General features: G+C 41.0%; 1 protein-coding gene across 1 annotated transcript in view; it reads right to left on the bottom strand.

Annotated features, from left to right (window-relative positions):
* GALNT13 (polypeptide N-acetylgalactosaminyltransferase 13) overlaps positions 1 to 19,981 on the bottom strand; it is a 159,378-nt gene that overhangs the window by 45,026 nt on the left and 94,371 nt on the right. Inside the window, exons 8-9 of the mRNA XM_067299455.1 lie at positions 18,292 to 18,409; positions 7,969 to 8,149 (exon numbers count right to left, since the gene is read on the bottom strand). Of these exons, the coding sequence (XP_067155556.1) occupies positions 7,969 to 8,149; positions 18,292 to 18,409 (299 nt within the window). The remainder of the gene's footprint in view (positions 1 to 7,968; positions 8,150 to 18,291; positions 18,410 to 19,981) is intronic.

Below are 19,981 nucleotides of genomic sequence, written 5' to 3'. Positions count from 1 at the left end.
AATACGAAGTAGACCTAGGAGTATTTAAATTTTTTCCAGTGAGTGAAATGGGAACACGTGGCCTCAAAGTGACTTTCATGAATACAAAGCTACCAACGAATGGTGCCTCAGAAGACCACGACGGCATTGCAGGACGGGCGAGCAGAAGCCGAGTCAGCTGAGAACCAGCTTCGCAAGGAAAGGGAAGGAGCTCAGGGAGCAGCCGCACCAGGAGCAGCCGCCGAAGATCTTGTTTCTCTCCATTGAAAGACAGTATTTACTCAACACCATAACGACATTAAGCTTTGAATTGATTTTACAATATTTCAAAACCAGAGGGGGGAAAAAAAAAAAGGGACAGATGATCATCTTGTCAGTTTTACCAACCAAAATAGGGAAACGACGCCAAGCTGTAGAAGCACTCCTAGGTACACCCCTAGCAAGGTCACGCATTTTTTCTGAAAATCTGATCTTATATGTACAAGAAATTCAGAGTAGGAAGCCTACAGCAGCCTTAAAATGTGTGGTTTCTAACATTAAAATATTTCTGGAATTCATATGGTGTTTACTGTGCAGGACCTGCACAGTCTCACGGGTCTGAGATGGATACTGCCAAGGAGGGAAAGCACCTACTAGGTAACGACACAATCATGAATAAAAACTTGTTTTACGTTTCACTAATTGTTTTGAACATCTCCCTACATATGGGTTATATGTAGCTTTTTATCAGAATTTTAAAGGTCTCTGTATATTTAGATGGAGAAATCCTAAAACCGATGCAAGACCAACACAAATAATTTGAGAAATTATGCATAAAATAAATCTGGAAACTATAAATAAACTGTAAATAGACAACTGCAAAATACTTCCAGTATGCAGTTATTATACAGAAAAGGAAAAAAGTTCACAGCTTGCTGCTTCAATCCTTATTCTGGCAAAATTTTCATCTAATTCAGGAGGATTACAGATCTACTCAGTGACCATGGGATAAATTTCACTCTTCTATTAAGGAAAAGAAATTACTCTTTTTGAATTTTGCATCGAAATCTTGTGCAAACATGCAAATGCATAACTGTAAGGAAGAAAGTGGGCATTTAGCAGTGCTAAACTTCTGCTAATTTGTGCTCATTTTAGAAGTGATAGGAGTTATGTTAAAATAATAAGAAAGATAAGTCACAATTTAACAATAAATACAAGTGTAATGTTACTCACCCTAACTTTTCTAACAGAGTTTCATTAAAACTCATTGTGACAAAAAACAAGTAACATTTGTATTCTGCATTGGCTCTACAGCTGTACCTATAAATAATAATTGTAAGCAGATGACCTAGAAATTAGTTACTTGCATTGCAAAGCTGAGATTAGGAAAGGAAGAGCTGAAGTTCAGACATCAAGACCCACCATAAAGCTTGCACATGCCATTTCGCATGTAAAAGGTCCTCTTGGCCACATCACCATAGCCAACACATTTGAAGGTGGGATACTCATCCCACAAGGAAGTTTGTCAGCAAGGAACATGAAAAAAATATATGATATTAAAGAGCAAATGTCATCAGCTAGAATAGAGGGGCGACTGGTAATCGGGGAGTACTGGTAATCAGGAAGGAGCTGATCTCCTGGGACAGTTTGCCAATCTACAACGTAATTTTAGAGAGCAGAGGTCTCCCAGTAATTCAGGAGATAGGCTATTCTCCCCACCTGGCCTGGAAGGCTGATGAAAAGGTGAGACTTGGTGATTTATGGCTTTATGAGGGTCTTTGCAGGTGATCATGCAAGAACTCTTCAAGGGAGGCCCTCGTATAATCCAAACGTGCTTCTGTACGAACGGCCAGAGCAATTTAAGTTGCAAATACAATCGTCCTCCTCCTCCCCCTGAAGTAGCAGAATTCACATGTCCTTACAGATGAGCAAGATAAGCCACTTTGGCTTCATCTAACTGAGTTCTTATTTTTATCGCTAGTAGCTGTATTCAGCAGTGGATGAAAATGTTCTCTTTCTTCAGTACAAACGCTTTTCAGCCCGCAACCGGATTTTACCAATTTCTCCAATGTTTCATCAGGATAACTGAAGAAGAGAAGGTGGGTAACTAAAAAAGGAATAAAAGATGACAACGATCCTGCCTCGATGACGGCTCAGGAGCCATAACCACTTCTCACTTAGCCTTAAGCATACCAAAACCGATCCCTCTCTCGTATGCGTGGATCAGACCATACGCGTCCCAAAGCAACGCGTGTCGCAGGCCGAGAGGTAAGAGGCGAGCAGGTCGTCAGCCCGTCCGCTGGCAAATGGGCCGGCTCCGAAGGGGAGAAAATCTCCTGATGGACAGGGCAGCGAGCTCCTGCCTGACCCCTGTGGACACCCTGCTCCTGGCCCCTTACAGTCCCCTATCTAAAACCAAAACGCTGCAGGTTTTCTAATCTTCTGTCTTGCTAGCTTCACTTTTTTTTGCTGGTGGAAGCTACGTTTCTGAGCCACCTTGGAGTCATATCGGTGTGTGGAAAGGGACGAGCCCTGAGGCCACCGTGGGCTGCCAGCCCAAGGAACGGTCCCGCGGAGATGATGGCAGAGAAATGCCCTCTCCAGGCACATGGACAGAAAGGATTCCTCCACTAGCTGCTTTCCTTCTTGAAGAAATTACTGTGGAAAAGGGTATTTGCAATGCACGTTATCCTACTAGGTGACAGACTGCTGAAAACCGGTTCGTTAAAGATAGCCTTACATATATATCTACGCTGAGAAGCCAAAATTAAAATGGCCTAGAGCAAGAATTGATCTTTTCAATGGGAGAAGGGATGTCTTTTCATTTCTGAAATCCACTGATAAAATGCAGGCTAGAAAGCATAATAATAGACATCCAAGTTAAAAAATGCTGCTGACAAAATCCTCCCCCGCTACTTGCCGAAACCTAGGAAATTGTAAAAGATAACTACAAAAATGACTATCCAAAGTGATTTCAGAAGCTTTTCTCTAATATAGTAGAAAACAAGTTACTGCTGCCCAAGAGGTAAGTTCTTACATGGGAACTTCAAAACACGTGTTCAGGCGACCCCCTATGCAGCAGGCGCTCGTCTGCAGTGGCTTCTGTCGCTAGAAACGCCTGCAGGTTTCAAAACTTTCAAACTGGGTATTCTCTACCTAGCTGAACAACGGGGTATCGGCCAGTTCAGAACACGACAGGACAATATTCACCATTTCTCCAAATTCAAGAAAGCATCTATTCCATACCTGGGCAAGAGATTTCCACGCCAAATTATATGCTGCTACAGCAACGACCATTTGGTAACTTCAGGCAAGTATCAGCAGGAAAAGGAATTAAGGACCTGACTTAAATCACGCAACATACTCATCATACCTGCTTTCAGAACTACATCATATTCAAAATATTGACATCTACAGATGTATCCTAAGACTGGAAATCAAGAATGCACAGCTCGCACGGCCTTCTTGCAATGTGTGCTCTGGCAGAAGGCAACAGGCACTCCATGTCTTCACTCAGTGCAGCCCTTTTGCAAGGAAATATTCTGAAAATCGTAACTGATATCTCAGTTTTTGACTGCCCCACACTTTTAACCCTTCAAAGTGAGGCAATTCAGCCATTTGGTTTTTACAAACGGTTTAAAATTTATATTTCTGGTAGTTCATATACCACTTGTTGTATCCCCTTACTCCCAGAATACAACACTTAGCTATTTTACCTTTACCTGAACAAAATAGTAAGAAGCACCTGTGAAGTTAGCTGTCATCTGAGGTTCTTGGCAGACCATACTAACTCCAAAAAACTCTATAAGCCACTAGATACTACAGTGCAGGTTCCTTCCATAACTTTTCTTCTTCTTCTTCTTTTTTTTTTTTTTTTTTAAACAAGCAGTGCATTATCTTTCAGACAATATTTTATCAAAAACGAATACTTTAATCTTTTTTACATTCTGCTTAATTTGAAAAAGGGTAAATGTCACTCCCAACAGCACTGACTGACACAGGGTGGCACAAAGGGCTTAAGCACACCATGAAAGACACTATGCTTTCTTAATAAGGTCTATTATAAAAATGGCAAAAACCTCATTCACTTTAGTCAGTTGTATTTTCTTTTAAGTGGTTGGTTCCAAATTAATATATTGAATTGGAGGTCTGACATATCAAATTGTCAAAATAGCTGAACAGGAAAATTGAGGAATTGAGGGGGATTGCTCAGGCTTTTGGAGATGTGCTGGAGAAATAGTCAAGCCTGTCAAAGATAGGCATAAATCTGATATATTTTTACATGTCCTTTTTCTGTGTCCAGACTTAAACTGTTGCTCAGCACTAAAGTCCTCATTCCTGCAATCCAGAATATCTGAGTAGAAATTCTGTGAAAACAAAGTATATAAAAAAATCAAGTAGGAGTCCTGCTGTAGTCAAAAGGATCCTTGCCTAGAAGATCCCAAAACAAAAAGAGAAGCAATGGAAGCCAAAAGGAGAGCAAAGAAAATGAAAGAAGATCTGATCCAGGATATGAAGTGTTGCGTTTAGGAATTTGAAAATTAAAACACGTCAAGTTTTGAAGTTTTTCTTAACTGAAATGCTGACACATTTTAGAAAACCACATAGCTGCAATTTCCTCTTACACTCTTCTTGAAACTGGAATTCTTTAATTATTCTACTGTATATATATCACTACTCTAGTCACTTACATTTTAATGCATTTTACCAGTAACTCGTTTAAAATGTATTCTATTTTAAATAGTCCTCAGAATGAAATTTTTAGAGCTTTAGCTCACGTAAATGCTTTAAAAGCAACTAACCCCTAATCAGCCTAGAAAACCTGCTGTCAAGACAGAATATAAAAGCCTGTGGAGTGGCAGTCCCCTAGGTTCGACGAACTGTTAATATTTGCAGCCTCATACCCATAAGAAAATGTATACTTTCAGGTAAATTATTAGAAATGCATTTAGCTCAACAAAAATGCAGTGGGAACTTAGTATTAAGGGACTGCTCAGAAAAAGAACTTAATAAAAGAGAACTGAATTTAAAAAATGGATACGCCCACACGACAGTATTTATGAATTGATCTCTATTGCATCTCACATTGATTTTAAATTCACTTGTAAATCTTATTAGACATCCATTTCTCAGCATTAGGCTTATTTTTTTCCATTTTTTTCCTTCCTCTTGCAGTAGAATAGAAACCAATTATGTTACAAACTGTCAGCCAAATTTTTCTGTCATGTGTCCTATTCCTTCACCTTTTTGGGGTAGATATAATTACCAGAGGGACACAATTCTGCCTATCTCACACACGGTTCAGTTCCACATTTAAGAGGATTCTGTGAATGCGACTCTATCCCACTGACGTTACGTGTATTTTTGCATTGCGTTGAAAGCAGGGCAGGGGAACTCCACCGGGCATTTCCCTGCGGTGGGACACTCACACGGGTGCCCGCTCAGTCAGTACTAAGAGTGACCTCTGCAAACAGAAAGGGGGGCAGAAATGAGGTCAGATCTTGCTCTACACTTGAAGCTACTGTTTTTTAATTTCCGAAATAAAACACCAGTAGCTTTAATAGCAGACCTAGTCCTGCAGAATAAGAGCATCTCCTTCCCGTGAAGACTCAGAAGAAACGTGGACAGCAGAAGACAGACAGGATCTGAAGATGTCAGTGACTTCTGGACACTCCACCCTGCCTTGTGGAAACCCTGCTGATTTACAGGGCTCGGTTTGTTTCTTTTTTTTTTTCTCTTTTTTTCATTTGTTTCTTGCTTTCATCTTTTGGCTATATCTACATTTTATGTACATCTCTATTTAGTGTGTATATAGATATATAGATATCTTTTTTATATATACCATTAGCAGAGCATAGGCCTTTTTATACTTTTTTTTCAAGGTTTTGGCTTGGTAAGGGTTTTCCAGAGCAGCCTCAGAATATTTTATAAGCCCATACCATGCCAGCCATAGGATACTTGTGACAGCCCAGTCAGAAACCAAGGATCTTCAGACGACCCAATTTATGATTACACGGTGGCACACGATTATTGACTGAAATGTCCTGAACTCCTAGAAAACTGAAGCAGCAAAACAGCTGGTGGAAACAAGTAGGTTTCCAAGCTGAGTGAGCTCAGACAAAACGCTAGGAAACTGTGCTGGAGATGAGACGCAAACCTCATGCGGATAATAACAGGGTCTGGATTTTAGTCCTTGGTGATAGTGAAAATTTACACTCACGGGTTCCGTTGCTATGGAATTTAAGTTGGAAAATATACAGGTGGAAGAAAGGGACGATGAGCCAAGGGCACACACTAAAGTAAGGACAATAGCTTACATAATCTATGACCACCATTTACCACAGTCATTTTAAGTAATAATTAATAAATACTATGAAAAATAACTGGCTTTCATATGTGAGGCCTTTATACATTCAAGCTTTTAAATAGAAATAATTTAGTTTTTATTTACTGTGTAATTTTAAAGTATTAGTAAAACTGTTGGAAGTAAAAGAACTGCAGAATGGTTTTCCAATTTTTACAAAAATCTTTAAAATGGAAATAGTATTCTAAAGTATATTAACTTTAATTTTTCATTTATTTCAGCTAAATAAAATAAAGTTATTGGTGCTGATTCATTGAAAGAAAAGGTTTAGATCAGAAAGCCTGTTTTTAAGACACTAGCTATGACCAAGGAAAAGACTATTTGAAATACAGGTGCAAAATAGTCTTCACCAGAGAGCCAGCTCGCAGTTATACACTCTTATTTTTTCTGATCATGGCCACAAGTTAAAGTTTTTGATTCTTGTCTTTGATCCAGAAAAAAAAAGTTTTCAAAGTTTTCATTTAAAACACTAAATTTGGTAAAAACTGATTTCCTCCAAGTCTAATTTTTCAAATGATCAGATGAATTTTAAACGACAGAAATAAGAACATGAAAACTGTCAACTAAGAGACTTCAGAGTTGTTATTATTATTCTAAAGAAGAAGAATTATGTAAGAGCTGCATGAAGTAAACTGATGCTTAAATAAAAGAGAAAACAAAAGTCAAAGTAAAATGTTATGGAACTTCATGTGTTCACTCTTCACACAAACCAAGCGACAGCTCCACGTGGTGCACGGCGAACGCTGTGGGTACGAAGCCGCGTACAAAGTTGGGCAGGAGCCATCCTTCTCTGATGCAGAGCTCGCAGCGGCACAGACTCTAATAAAACCTTGATATCCCACTCCCTATTTATTGCATCTACTCCACTTACCTCTCTCATTTGGAGGACATAATTGCCTTTAGATAAAACATCCCCAATCTTAATACTTCTACAATAGGTTACTGCATGAAAATATTTACCCACAACACAACCCTTAACGATGTTGTAACATCAGGAATAATATCTCTTTTATCACATGCAAGCATACAGTTTTTGTATGTGCTATGTGTGCTGTACTGAAACGTAAAAGAAAACCACCACAAGGAAGAAAAATCGGGATGTTTAAAACACAATGTTTTTACTCAGGACTGATATTTAGCAAACGCAAGACAGAAGAAATTGGGAAAGATACTTCATGGCACTTGGATTCTTTTGCTCTAAAAGGCCATTGCCGTTCAAGCTGCACCCTAGAGCATTTCTGCTGTCCCGCTCACTAGCACCTTCTGAAGGGACCTTCAAGGAGCATGACAGCAAAGGGAGAATCTGGCCAAACTGTTTCTTAGACTAAATAGAGGGCAAAAAGCTTTCCCACTTGTTTGAAAACTAACACGATGAGAATCATGTTCTTAAAAAAAAACAAACCCTTGTGACCTTCAGAAGAGAGGGAGCCTTAAGTGGTATTTTTACCTTGGGAAAATAACATAGAAGGCTTTGACACATGGAAGGACATCCTCTTGAATCTTGGAAGCACCTTTGCTGCTATGTCTCAGCTTACAGCACATATACAGGCACTCACCCATACACTCACATATGCGTACCTTACATTTACACTTTCCTTTTTTCAGACAGCTTTACATATCATTATGATCAGAAAATAATTTATTACCTGGGGATATTATATAGAAGAAGTCTTTGAACTCATCCATCCAGACCTCTGCCAGTCTCCTGTTGTTCTTATTGATGACGTGTCCTGTGCCACCAGGGAAAGTGTACGGTGTTGCCTTGCGAAATACATGGCCAACGTGCGAGCACGTCACAATCTCAAGGGAGCCGCCACACTGCCAAATCTAAAATTAAAATATGCAGAAAATGTTGAGAAAGACAAAAACAAAACATGCAAAGATTAGAGCAGGAAGGACTCTGTCTGATAGGCTGATTAGCAGATATCTCCTGATTTATTTCCCCAGGTCAAAAGCCAACAGGGAATTTCAAGCAAAAGTTTAAGGCAAACAGTAAGGGTACAATTCTTGATAGTAAATGAAAGAGCACAGACTTTAATTACAGTGTGAAAGCTTGTGTGAATGGTATACTTGGTTATATGACCTTACAACATAAACATACACAAACTACTTCTTCCTCCACAATCTTAGAAAGATGTAATCCTGTAATGGACTGTTAAGTGTAGGATATCAATTCTATCCATGTATTTGAATTTTCCAGGAATTCATAATATTTAAAGAAATTGAGAAGTACATTTACTGGGTTTTTTGTGTGTGTTTTTTTTAATCAGAATCATGTTTATGGCCATTCTGAGCAAGGTGCAGCAGACCTAGGTTAATATTACAAATAGAAACAGAAAGACGCAGAAAATGCAGCACAGGTACCTTGAACATCATAGAACTACAGAAGTGAAACACAAATGCAAAATGTTTGTCCTCTGGTTCATATGCTAGGTGAGTAGCATGGTCTACTAAAAAAGAAGTTTTACACAAAGAAGAGAATTTGATGCACTTCTCCCAGTTGCAAATTCTCCCTTACCACTATTGGAATCAAAAAGCACACTCCAAGGAAGCTCAATGTCTTCAGTATAACTGCATTAGTATAAGCAATTATATAATCTCAAATTTTAATATCCTGTTGTTTAATGAAGTAACAGCGAGATTTTTCTGTTAGATCACTGCAATCTTGATACGATATACACCAGCTCCTGCAGCGTATGCTGTTCTGCAATCTCCTCTCTTTCTAGGCTCTGAACAGTACTAAAGAAAGAGTTCCTCCCTTCCAGGACTACTTCTAGAAATGCCAGTGAGGACAAATTAAGTCACTTGCTCCTAGCAATCCATTTAAAATGTTATTAATTTTAAGGCAAGGGTCTAGGCATGTAGGCCTCAGCTCACCCCACAGAGCTTTAGATGCTTGAGATACCAGTGGAAAGACCCTAGTTGCTCTAGTGGCTCCTGCAGAATCAATGAAGATAATTTCCATCAGAAGCAGACTACCAGATAGCCTGAATCAAGTTGTGGAGAAACCTAATACTCCGGTCTTTCGTTAGGCAAAACAGGCAGAAAATCACACTCTGCTACACTCAAACATCGGGTGCAAGGATTCAGCCGATTCAGGGATCTGCACTTAAAGTTGCGACAAAGGCTGCCGAGAGGCTGAGGCTCCTGGTGTGCAGACCCGGAGGCATAACAGGCAGCTGGGTCTTGATTTGTACTACAGGGACAAATGAAGGTTTCCATGGGATGCCTACAGGGTTATGGAGCTCTGCTGTTCTGCCGGATAACGTAAATTCTTTGGGATTCATTCTTCACTGACGTTTGCTGGCATCAGCAAAGGTATCACCAACTGTCCTGCTCCTTATTTAGGCTCATCCTACCCTTTGCTTTGGTCTTCCTTCTAAGTGGACAGCAGGACTAACGTATACAACACATCCTACTAATAAGAAATACAGTAGAAGAACCACTTGGTATCTTAAACTTGAATACTGTCACAGTGTTTTAAGTAGAACTCCTTGAAAAACACATACCAGTTGCCATAGTAACTTAATGCAGATTTTATTTAATTAGGGATAAACCCTTTTATATAATTTCATTAGTATGCTAAGTGATGTGCTCTGTTGGGATAAGCAATGACAACATCAAAATATTCTTGTGTTTAGCATCTTGTGCTTTGCAGTTCAGTGACAACCAGTCAGTTCAGGTGAAACTTCTAGTTGATGGATGCCAAGGAACACGTTTGTACTAAAATGGGAATAGATATTAAAACTTGAGATATACATTACTGCACGGACTTGCAAAGCAACACGGGAGTCGCTCGCCACACAGGGCAGAGAAGAGCACAGAACGATATCAGATGCGCTCTACCCTCTGTCCCTGCTTCAGGATCAACGTTCCCTAGACGGCCGCCGCTTCTCCCCCCGACCACCCCCACAGGGAGGAAATTCCACCCACAGAAGCACTTTTTAAAACGTGCATTCCTGTACATCTCTTTAAAGCACATTTTTGTCTGCCCTTGGCACAATCTGCTATTACACTTGTCAAAGGAATGCAGATGAACCTGCATTCTGCTGGGAAGAAAGGGATTTTTCCTTTCAATATTAAAAAAAAATTGTTCTTGAATACTCACTGGTAAAATGACTACTTTCAAAAGTTCATAAAACTGTAAAAGATTATTGAATTGTATAGATTTGTTCATGATACAGACAAGATATAACACAGTAATACATCTGATCACTCTTCACTGCAAGTACAGTGAATACTGAATTTGTCTCTGATACTTTGATATTAAACAGGTATTTGTAGAAAACGTATCTCAATTCAGATATTCAAAATCTGCCAGTAGCTTTTTACTGACACTTTGACTGTTCCATGTAAGACACAAAGGCTTTTGGACAGAAACTGCTATTAAATTTCATTCTAGTCTTTTTTCCTGCTAAGATTCATTGTATTTTTTTTTATTCCAGCAAAATTTCTTCAGAAACAAATTACTTGATCCTTTCAAGGAATTATATCCTATCTTTTCTCTAACGTGCCTAGATTTTTTTAAACATGGCAATGATTTTATGAATTACTGCTTTATTAGAGTGCTTCTAGTTATCTTAGTTATCTTTTCTTGGAAAATTAAAACCACATCATTTCATTAACTTTAATATGGAGTGAGAATAAAAATACTGTGTACCACAATACCTCTTTTACAAGTTTTTTTCTACTGGAAACATAAAATAAGTTGCAAGAGGTGGCTTTCAGAGTTCCCTGCCATTTTCAGGCTAATTAAGGAGCCTCCTCGGGTACGGGCCAAGCGGAGAAGTCGCGCGCGGCTCCGCGCTAGCACCAAGGGGAAGCCGCTCTCACACCCAGGGCAGCGACAACCGCACTTCGCTTCGCACAGCGTGGACAGCCCCCCCCGGCCCCAGGCTACGCGGGGTTTAGTGCTACCCTAACTGACTACGCTAGTGAGCGAACAAAAATCCAGGGGAAAAGGCTGCTTCTTGTCATCCGTGCGCCGAGCTGCCCTTTGGTACGGGTACCTGGACTCTGCTCTGACCCCCGCGTCTCGTGCCGGGACAGCAATGTCGTCAACACCGCTCCAATTTACTGACCTTCCACCCATGATAATACACTTAGAAGCCCTTACGGCTACTAAAAGCATCAGGAGACTGAAACCAGACAGAATGCAAATATTCTGGTACAAGATTGCTGTATCTCATTAAAAAAAAAAGCTTTAACTCTAATTTTCACACTGGATTATTCATAAACAAATTATTGTCACATCATAATTTTTAAGGTTGAAGGTATATTCCTTCCCTTCTCCCCTGATGTTCATCCCTTCTCCTTCCACCTGAATGAATTCACAAAAATCAGATATTCTTAAAACCTCAGTATTAAATCAAGCAACCAAAGTTTTGCTAGTTTCCACTTGAGGGGAAAAAAAAAAAAATCCTGGCAGTTCTTCTCTGCCCCTCCTTGAGCTTGAGCACGTCCCTCCTGAATGCAGGTGACCATGCTTCTACACAACAGCCCACCAAGATGAGGTCTCACCATCGCCTGCCGCCGCTGACGCTGCTCGTCCTGATGCACCTCATATTTGCGTTTGCCTCAGCCCGGCTGCCGCGCTTTCATGGCTTTTAGTCATTCCGTGGTCACCCAGAACAAGCCGCGGCTCTTAAACGATACGCGTCTGAACCACGCAGTGCTAGATCACCTCACCTGCATCAGGCTGAACCGCTGCAAGGGGCTGCAGGTTAACGCTAGCTCCTGCTGGAGGAGGGAGCAAGCCACAGTGGTCTTGGTCTACGGTCTACGGCGGGACTTTACCTTCAGAGCCTCGGCACCCTGGAGCACCCAGTCCTGCCCCGGGGCTGCGGGATCCTTGAGGAGTCATCGCCACAGCCCACTTGCGAGCTATACCCTCAGCTTTTATTCCCCTGCACTTTCCAAGGAATAGACTTGCAGCTCTCATCCATTCTGCTTTGACACTCAGAGAGTCAGAAAATTCAAACCTCCTTAAAAACTCAAGGTTCTTCCCTCCACCAGAACTGCTCAGCTCTTGCCTTACAGCTGATGTCTCCATCGCTGGTTCCTTGCTCTAAGACTTTTCATTCTGCTCTGCTGAACCATTAACCCATGAGTGTTGCTTAAGTTCCCCAACTTATTCGGATGCTTCAAATCCTCTCTGCATTGATTAGCTCTTCCAGCTCAGCAGATTCCAGGAGCTTATTCCCCACCTTTGCTATTCACTGAGTAAAGCTCCACCAGAACTCTGCTTAGCCCACTGGGAAGACTGCTTCCCTTTCCAGCATTTTTGAACACTAAGTCAAAGTCAGTTCCCACAAAACTCAGCACCTGTCAGTTGGAAATCTTTAAGGTTAACAATAATAATAAATTGTATAGAAGTAAAAAATAAAACAACATCAAGGCTTTACTATGAATTCCAAAACAAGTAGAAAAACCACACCTCCAGCAGAGCTGATGCATGCTTATTTTTGGTGGCCGCAGTACTTATCAACCGTCTATATATTCAGAACTGGAACCTGGTGCACACAGCTTGTCCCTCCTAGGTCCTTCTAACCTACTTAGAACAGACCCCATCGTTCGATCCCACTTTTTCCCCACGCTTTCCGCTCCTTGCTGCCACCCTGCCGCTATTACCCTGCGCGCTCGCAGCGGGGCTGAGGGCAGCATCCCCGGGTACGGGGCTGCCGCACCGCTCTGCCGCCGTTACCATGGATACCTGGAGCCGGCTGTTGGATAAAAACGCGGTACGTGCGCTGTGCGGTGTACGCGACGTCTGGGGTAAGGCAGGCACAGGCGGTGCGAGGCCGAGCACCCATCTGTCGAGACAGCTACCGTACGAATTAACCTTTATAAAGCAGAGCTTTAGCAGTAACACATCTGCATTATTGGTTATTGCCTCACTCTTGGAGTTTGATTTCCGTGCAAGTTCCCTCCATGGCAAAACAAGGAAAGCTAATTCCACATGAAATATACTATTCTTGAAAGTTTCAGGTTAAAACAAAACTAAAATTTTAGGTTAAAGAGATACAAACAGCAAAAGCAAATGTTTTAGATGTTAATAATTTTATGTACTTCATTTTAGAAAATAATTTTTTTTTCTTCTGAGTGTGCATATTGATGGTGCTACTAGATTAAACACCTATCACGTGTATAGGCACAGGTTAGAGCTACAGTAAAAAATTCCCAAAGATTGCTGCAATCAGAAAGTTACACTAGTTAAAATTCTTGGCTGTTATGCAGCCAAGTAATATCTAGGAAAAAAAAAAAAGAAAACTCTAAAACCAGTATAAAAGATCTCTATAACGAAATTAAATGAACTGGTGTATACTGAATATTTTCCTCTATACAAACATGAAAATTTTAAATATTAAAAAAAATTAATGCAGTCCAAAGAAAGGGGAAAATGTGGTATGCCTTAAATTTAAGCATACAAACCTATTCTGAGTACAATTTGCAAGCAAACTGTGCTCTTAAATTTAGTCAATACAGTCAAGCATCTAAAGAGTATTGAAAAACAGAGGTAGATTTTCAGTCTGAGTGTTTGGCAGGTGGTTAGGGATTTATACAGCCAAAATTCTGCTTACGAACACCCCAAATCATTTTCAACGTCATGACGTACTTCTGAAAATAAATCTTGTGCGCGAGCAGCCTTCCCCGCCTCGCTAAGCGTTGCGCTGGGTTGTACTGCTACGTCCATCCTCACACAGCGCTGGTCTTCTAGGCGTGTAGATCAGTGACTGTGCTAAAACTGTTTACTTAAGCATTTTTAAATGCTCTATTACACCTACAATTTTGCAGCTGAAAATTGAGACCACACATAAAGTCAGGCCAGAAATTTGCTATTAATAAGTGTGTATGTGGGAAAGCTCCCTCCATACCACTCGGCCTCCCCGGCAGCAGCGGCCGCGGGGGCCACGCAGCACGCGGCTGCGCTTCGGCTCTGCCTTGTCTCCTCGCCACGAGAGCCCGTTCTGCTGCTCAACACGGAGCCGGCATAACTTGCTTGTCCTTCACAGACAGGATGAGTTTTTCTAAAGATAGGACACCACATTAAATTGCATCAATGAATTAAGCAGCTTTGTCCCTTACTTACTATTTGAGCTCTTACAGCAGTCAAAATGAATTTCAGAGCCCCCGAAAGGCACGTTAGTATGCCGACTAACTAGGGAATACATAGGGAAACACTGGCATACTCGTCTACGCTTCCAGCATCAGCCGTAAAACCAAGACTAAACAGCACCTGATTCTTGTTAGAGTACGCACCGACTTTCTCTAGCCTTGTTTTGTCCATTTTTCTAAAGAACAATCTTTTTTTTTCTGATTGACAGATGATATTTAACACCTTGTCCAAAGTTACATGAGCTCCTTTCCCCACATCAAGCGCTCAGGGAACTCTCTGATTGGGGGGAAAAAAGCACTTAGAGAATTTAACAGAGGGTGAAAAATGTTTAAAGAATTCTATAAAGTTTAAGGCTTTTAAATCTCTCCTAAAGTAATTTTCTAGCATGGTTAAAACCCTGGAGAACGCCTCCTGCGGTTGTCCACCGAGCTGGGCGACAGCAGCATTTGCAGAGATCTTTCTCAGCAGAACAACCTTGAACGTGAGGAACCTTCCATGCAAAGAGACTGAAAGATCTTTACATAGAAAGTAAATAATATATCTGAACTTTGCACCTAAACACACAACACTTTATAGGACTCAGCTGTTGGTTAGATTCAGTACTCAAGGTTGCTCAACAGAGGCGTTTCAGAAGATGCAATTTCCAGCCGATGTTTTTTTCCATGACTAGGGCATGTTAGAAGTATAGCAATGGCAAAAAAGGAAGGCCCCAAAGGGACACAGGGATTGGTATTAAATTTTTACAGAGTCAGATCCGGTTGATCAATGAAGATTCACCAGTTGGGTTCCCCGGTGTTGAGCAAGGTGTGAGCTTGCTACGCTGCTCTGGGTAAAAGCTAGCAGCATCAGTAAGCTTCAGCAGGCCTAATAAAAAAATAATGAAAGCTTTGTAGAAGCACTGTATTCCTGTGGGGGGGGTTTTAAATAGAAAAACGTGAATTTTTAAAAAAATATTTAAAAAAAACTTTTTCATTTGATGTATTTTTAAATTGTGAAACCTTGGGTATTTTATTGATCAATCTTACTCAGTATGTTTGACTTTGTGTTTGGTTTTCTTTAAATACTAAGGCCCTAAACACTAAGAAATAGCATAGCATAGATGCTTTCCATTTCCATGGTAATCTCCCTGTGCTGAAAACATATCATTTTATTTCTATTCTTGATACCATGCCCTCTTATTAAGTCTGATGCGTGCTTTTCAAGCTGGTAATGTTTCTTGAAGCTTAAGTGGGAAAATCTTCTGAAGTAAGACACAAAATGATGTTTTCTAATGTGAAGCCCAAAGAGTTCATCAGAAAATTCATAAGCTTTCCAACCCCCTCTGCCCACCCTAGCTTTAATGAGTTAAGGAAGAACAACTGCAAAGCTGCTTGCTGCAAATGCAGCTCTTAGCACTGATGCTTTCTACTGAGAACATTGCTGTTATTGATCTTGGTCTTCTCACGTATTCTGGACAGATACTTTTAACGCGAAGTTGGAATTCACATCTCACGAAAACATTCTCACAAATCTACACGCATCAAGCCAGTCGCTGGCCTCGGGTTGCTCTTCCTCGCCTCAGCACCGGATAGCGTCCAAATACAGACTGAATCAAGCAGTGATCACCCGGGGGGGGAAAAAACCCAGCAATTATAGCAGTCCCCAGGAAACAGAGCTGGAGAAGTCGTATCAGACACAGAGGTGTGAAACCCCCCGTGCAAGGTGCCGCGTTTTGCCGCTGGCTTCTGCAGAGCCACTGACCACACCAAGCCTCCCGCCAGCGTGAACGAGGAGCTGGGCGAAGGGTGCTGCAGACCCCACGGGGCCGCGGCTCGGGTTTCCCTCGAAAGAACCCTTTCCCTCGAGCCATTCCCTCGAAAAGCCATAAGTAACTGAAGCGGTACTGCCGCCCGTGCTAGTCCCTGCTGACCGTGCCCAAGCCTTCTGCTGGCCACCATGATACTCGGCTGCTTCCTAAGCGGCTTGGAGCAGCCACAGTAAAACAGAGCAGGATGATGACAAGAGAACTCCATCAGGTAACTAAACTTCTCAGAAAAGGTTTCCAAAACACATTAGCATTATTCAAGCAAGAGTATGCATTAGGAATGTCCTATTTGGGCTATTTCATTAGCATATGCTTCAAGCTAAATACATGCTCACATGCTGCTGTCAGCAGAAAATCAAATGCTTCCAGCCATAAAGAATATATTATGCACAAGAGTGGGAAAATAGCACGGAAATGTAAATTATTTTATTTTGTTGCATTTACAGAGCCTGACTGAAAAATTATCAATGTTTGCATCTTTGTTAAAAAAATATAGTCACTGCCAATAGGAGCGCATAAAGAATAAGTCTCCATATTCTCCATTATGCACTCTTAATAAAAATCTCTTTGTCTGTCCCCTTGTATTAGGGTTATTTTTTTTTACAGAATAAAATGTTTATGATGAAGACCCAGCATTTTTCCAAAAAGAGCATTACATATATGAGCCTCTTCAGTATGAGCATGGGACCTTTCCAAAGGAATGGCCCCAAACTGGTGCTGCAAAAGGCCTTCTGTAAGCAACAACCACCTACTGCCTCGAGATTCCCTCCGTCAGGCTTTAATGGGCACCAACAGCTGTGACTTTAAAATTTCAGTGAACTCGATGAACTGCACTTAATTGGAAATCACAAACCTTACTCTGATACTCAAAGAAAAGTGAACAGCACTAATATGCAGATTTAACCTAAGATACACACATATTTAGTACTTTAAAACACTGCTATTCCCTCTCTGGTTCATGGATCACTTCTAAAGATATGAAAAACAAACCTAATGTCAACAGGTTTAAGTTAAAAACGAGCTCCTACAGGGGGGCCTATATACATTCAATGCATACTTTTAGGGGTCTATAAATCTAAAAATATGGAAATCCACTGATTTAAAACATTAGCACTCAGAAAAGGTATCTCTACCCTTCTGCTTTACTGGAAGGCGAATGATGTAAAGTTTACAGAAAATGGCCTGAAAATCCTTCCAAATTCTCAGTTGATTTCCTCTAGAAATATCTGCTTGACATCTTCAAGGTAGCTTTTGTCAATAGAAAACAGGCCACCAACCCCAACCCTGAAAACAAAAGAGAAAAAAAAGAAGAAAAGAAGGATATAACCATAATGTTGTATAGGAATTAGATGGGTATACCAGGTTTTATTTTGCATACTTACTTAACATGCAAAAATAGTGATACATCAGAGATGTTTATGTCATTTTCAACATCCTTTCTAATAATTTGCTTATTAAAGTCTCAATTTTCCAATTTTCATTTGTGCCAAAAGGATGTTTAATAAATAAATTCATTTCCCTCAAAGAGATTTTATTCTTGTCATAGGCAAATTACCCATCACTGACAGAAATAAAGCCACTTTTCTGCAGGATGTGAAGTTCCTCTGAGAGCTTGGCTCTCATATATAAAAAAGAATATAAATTCCAGCTAGAACTTGCAAATTCATGATAACATATAATTTGAAAGCTTCTTTTAAAACACACATTTGGATTTTTTATACTATACACATTTATACCTTATTTATGTCAGTTAGCATTTGTTAATACAAATCCTAACTCTCAGGGAAAGCCTTGTTTTTATACAAAAAGATATTACTAAAATATATATTACCTCAAAATGTAGCGTAAAAATTTCCAAACAGTAATGCAATTTTTCATGCAGTCAAAAATGACCAAAATACTACAATGAGGCATCCCCAAGCACCTTGAGAATTTAAATTAACCCACAACTTGCATGATAGCTAAAACAGAAGTGCTCTATCTACAGCGTAGGAACTGTTACAGCATAACTGTGTTGGATGACAGAAAATGAAGGAAAACGGCAATTACCCTAAAAGACATTTCAAGATTCTCGCCACCCCAGATATCCATTCCTGCATCGTAAGTTCCTATCTCTTCAAAGTAGTTTCTGTCAATAGAAAATAGGCCACCAGCCATAGTAGGGGTCCTAGTTGAAAACAAACAGAAAAAAAAGAGGAAAAGAAAGGAAAAGAAAAAATACCTTTTGAAAGACACTGCGGATTTATTAAGTGATACTACAGTACATATCTCCTCAGACATTTTGACTATAAATATATCCTACGTACAGTAACTTAAATACAAAAATACTAACAGCACGGTTTCGAGTGCGGACTTTTGTGCGTTTGTCTTGGAGGCAAAGCTCCCACTGAAGCCAATGAGCGTCTTGCCTACGAGAGGACTACTCCAGGGTTGCTTCCTACGTGCAAATCACATTTCAATAGACTATTGCAGCAGCATTGTAATGGCAAAGAAGTGGATGGAATTTTGGCCTTCGGCATGCGGAACAGCAGTTTAAATCCAATCTGAAATGCTTAGCAAAGAGAGTTTAATGCCGTAGCTTTGCCTTAGAGGGAGACGTAATGTGCATAAAATTACCAGGCATAATCTCTCTTAACAGGATTATAAATCCTTACAACAGGCAAATCCAGTCAGAGTGCAACTTCTCCTCGTGTAAAGATGTCCCATTTCCCTGGAAATAGCTGCTCTATTTTTTTTTTTTTTAGCATTTAACTCTACATTAAATGAAAAATGCTTATCTGAGTTAACAGGGACACAGCCTCGAGTTACTGCCCTAATTCTGGGCTAACAGAACCTCAGCTTTGAACTGCTTTCGGAGACGACTATATACTCTTAAAGCTGTAGGTCTCTTCCAGGACACGTGTCGCCATAAACACCCACCGCCGCGCAGTGAAAAGGGCCGCTCGGGGCACAGATTTAAGGCGAAACTCGTGCCGCCACGAGGACCTCCGGGCACGCTTTCCAGCCGTACGCTTTCACGCGTCGAAATACCTGCGCACGAAGCGTCGCCGTCCAAACAACAGTCGCGCGTCCACGCTCAGCCCTAAAAACACCTACAAAGCGAGTGAGAGCTGCTCTTTAAAACGGACACCCGTCGCGAAGCGTATGAGCACGCACACGCACAAACACACGCCCGCAGCCGGCACCCAAAACGAAGCATCCCGGCACAAAAATGAGCCTGCTCATTCTATTAATCTACGGATATTTGTTATTCAGTATTTCAGGCTGTCGTTTCCTCCTGAAGCACTGGCCAGACCTGCCTCCCTGAACCAGCGGGAAGCGCCAGCGCTTCCGCCAGCCTGAAGCTCAGCATCCGCGAGAGCTCCCGCGTTCGGAGACGGCCCGACGCCAGCGGGAACATACACGATGCTCCCAGCACTCTTCAGGAAAGCAAGCCAGCACAACAGTAAAGGTTCACGTGTAATTTAGGAAAATGAATTTAATTAAAAAAAAAAAAAAAAAAAAAGGGAAAATGGTTTGCACTATTTCACAAACACGGAAATGCTTGTGTAGAACAGGGGCTGAGGGACCCTTTCTGCCGCCGGTTTTGCACCAGCGCCGATCCACCATCCCGGGGTGCTGTGCTTGTGCATGTAACCCACGCACCACCCTGGCTTCGTGCCGGAAAAGCCGGAAAGGGGCTTCATGAGCGCTCCCACCAGCAGCAGAACCTGAACCGCTTGGAAATTCCTCAGATCTT

Source organism: Apteryx mantelli, chromosome 6 (assembly GCF_036417845.1).
Source record: "Apteryx mantelli isolate bAptMan1 chromosome 6, bAptMan1.hap1, whole genome shotgun sequence".
Taxonomy (NCBI): Eukaryota; Metazoa; Chordata; class Aves; order Apterygiformes; family Apterygidae; genus Apteryx; species Apteryx mantelli.
The sequence above is the reverse complement of the archived record's forward strand: the minus strand, read 5'-3'. Positions and strand labels throughout refer to the sequence as shown.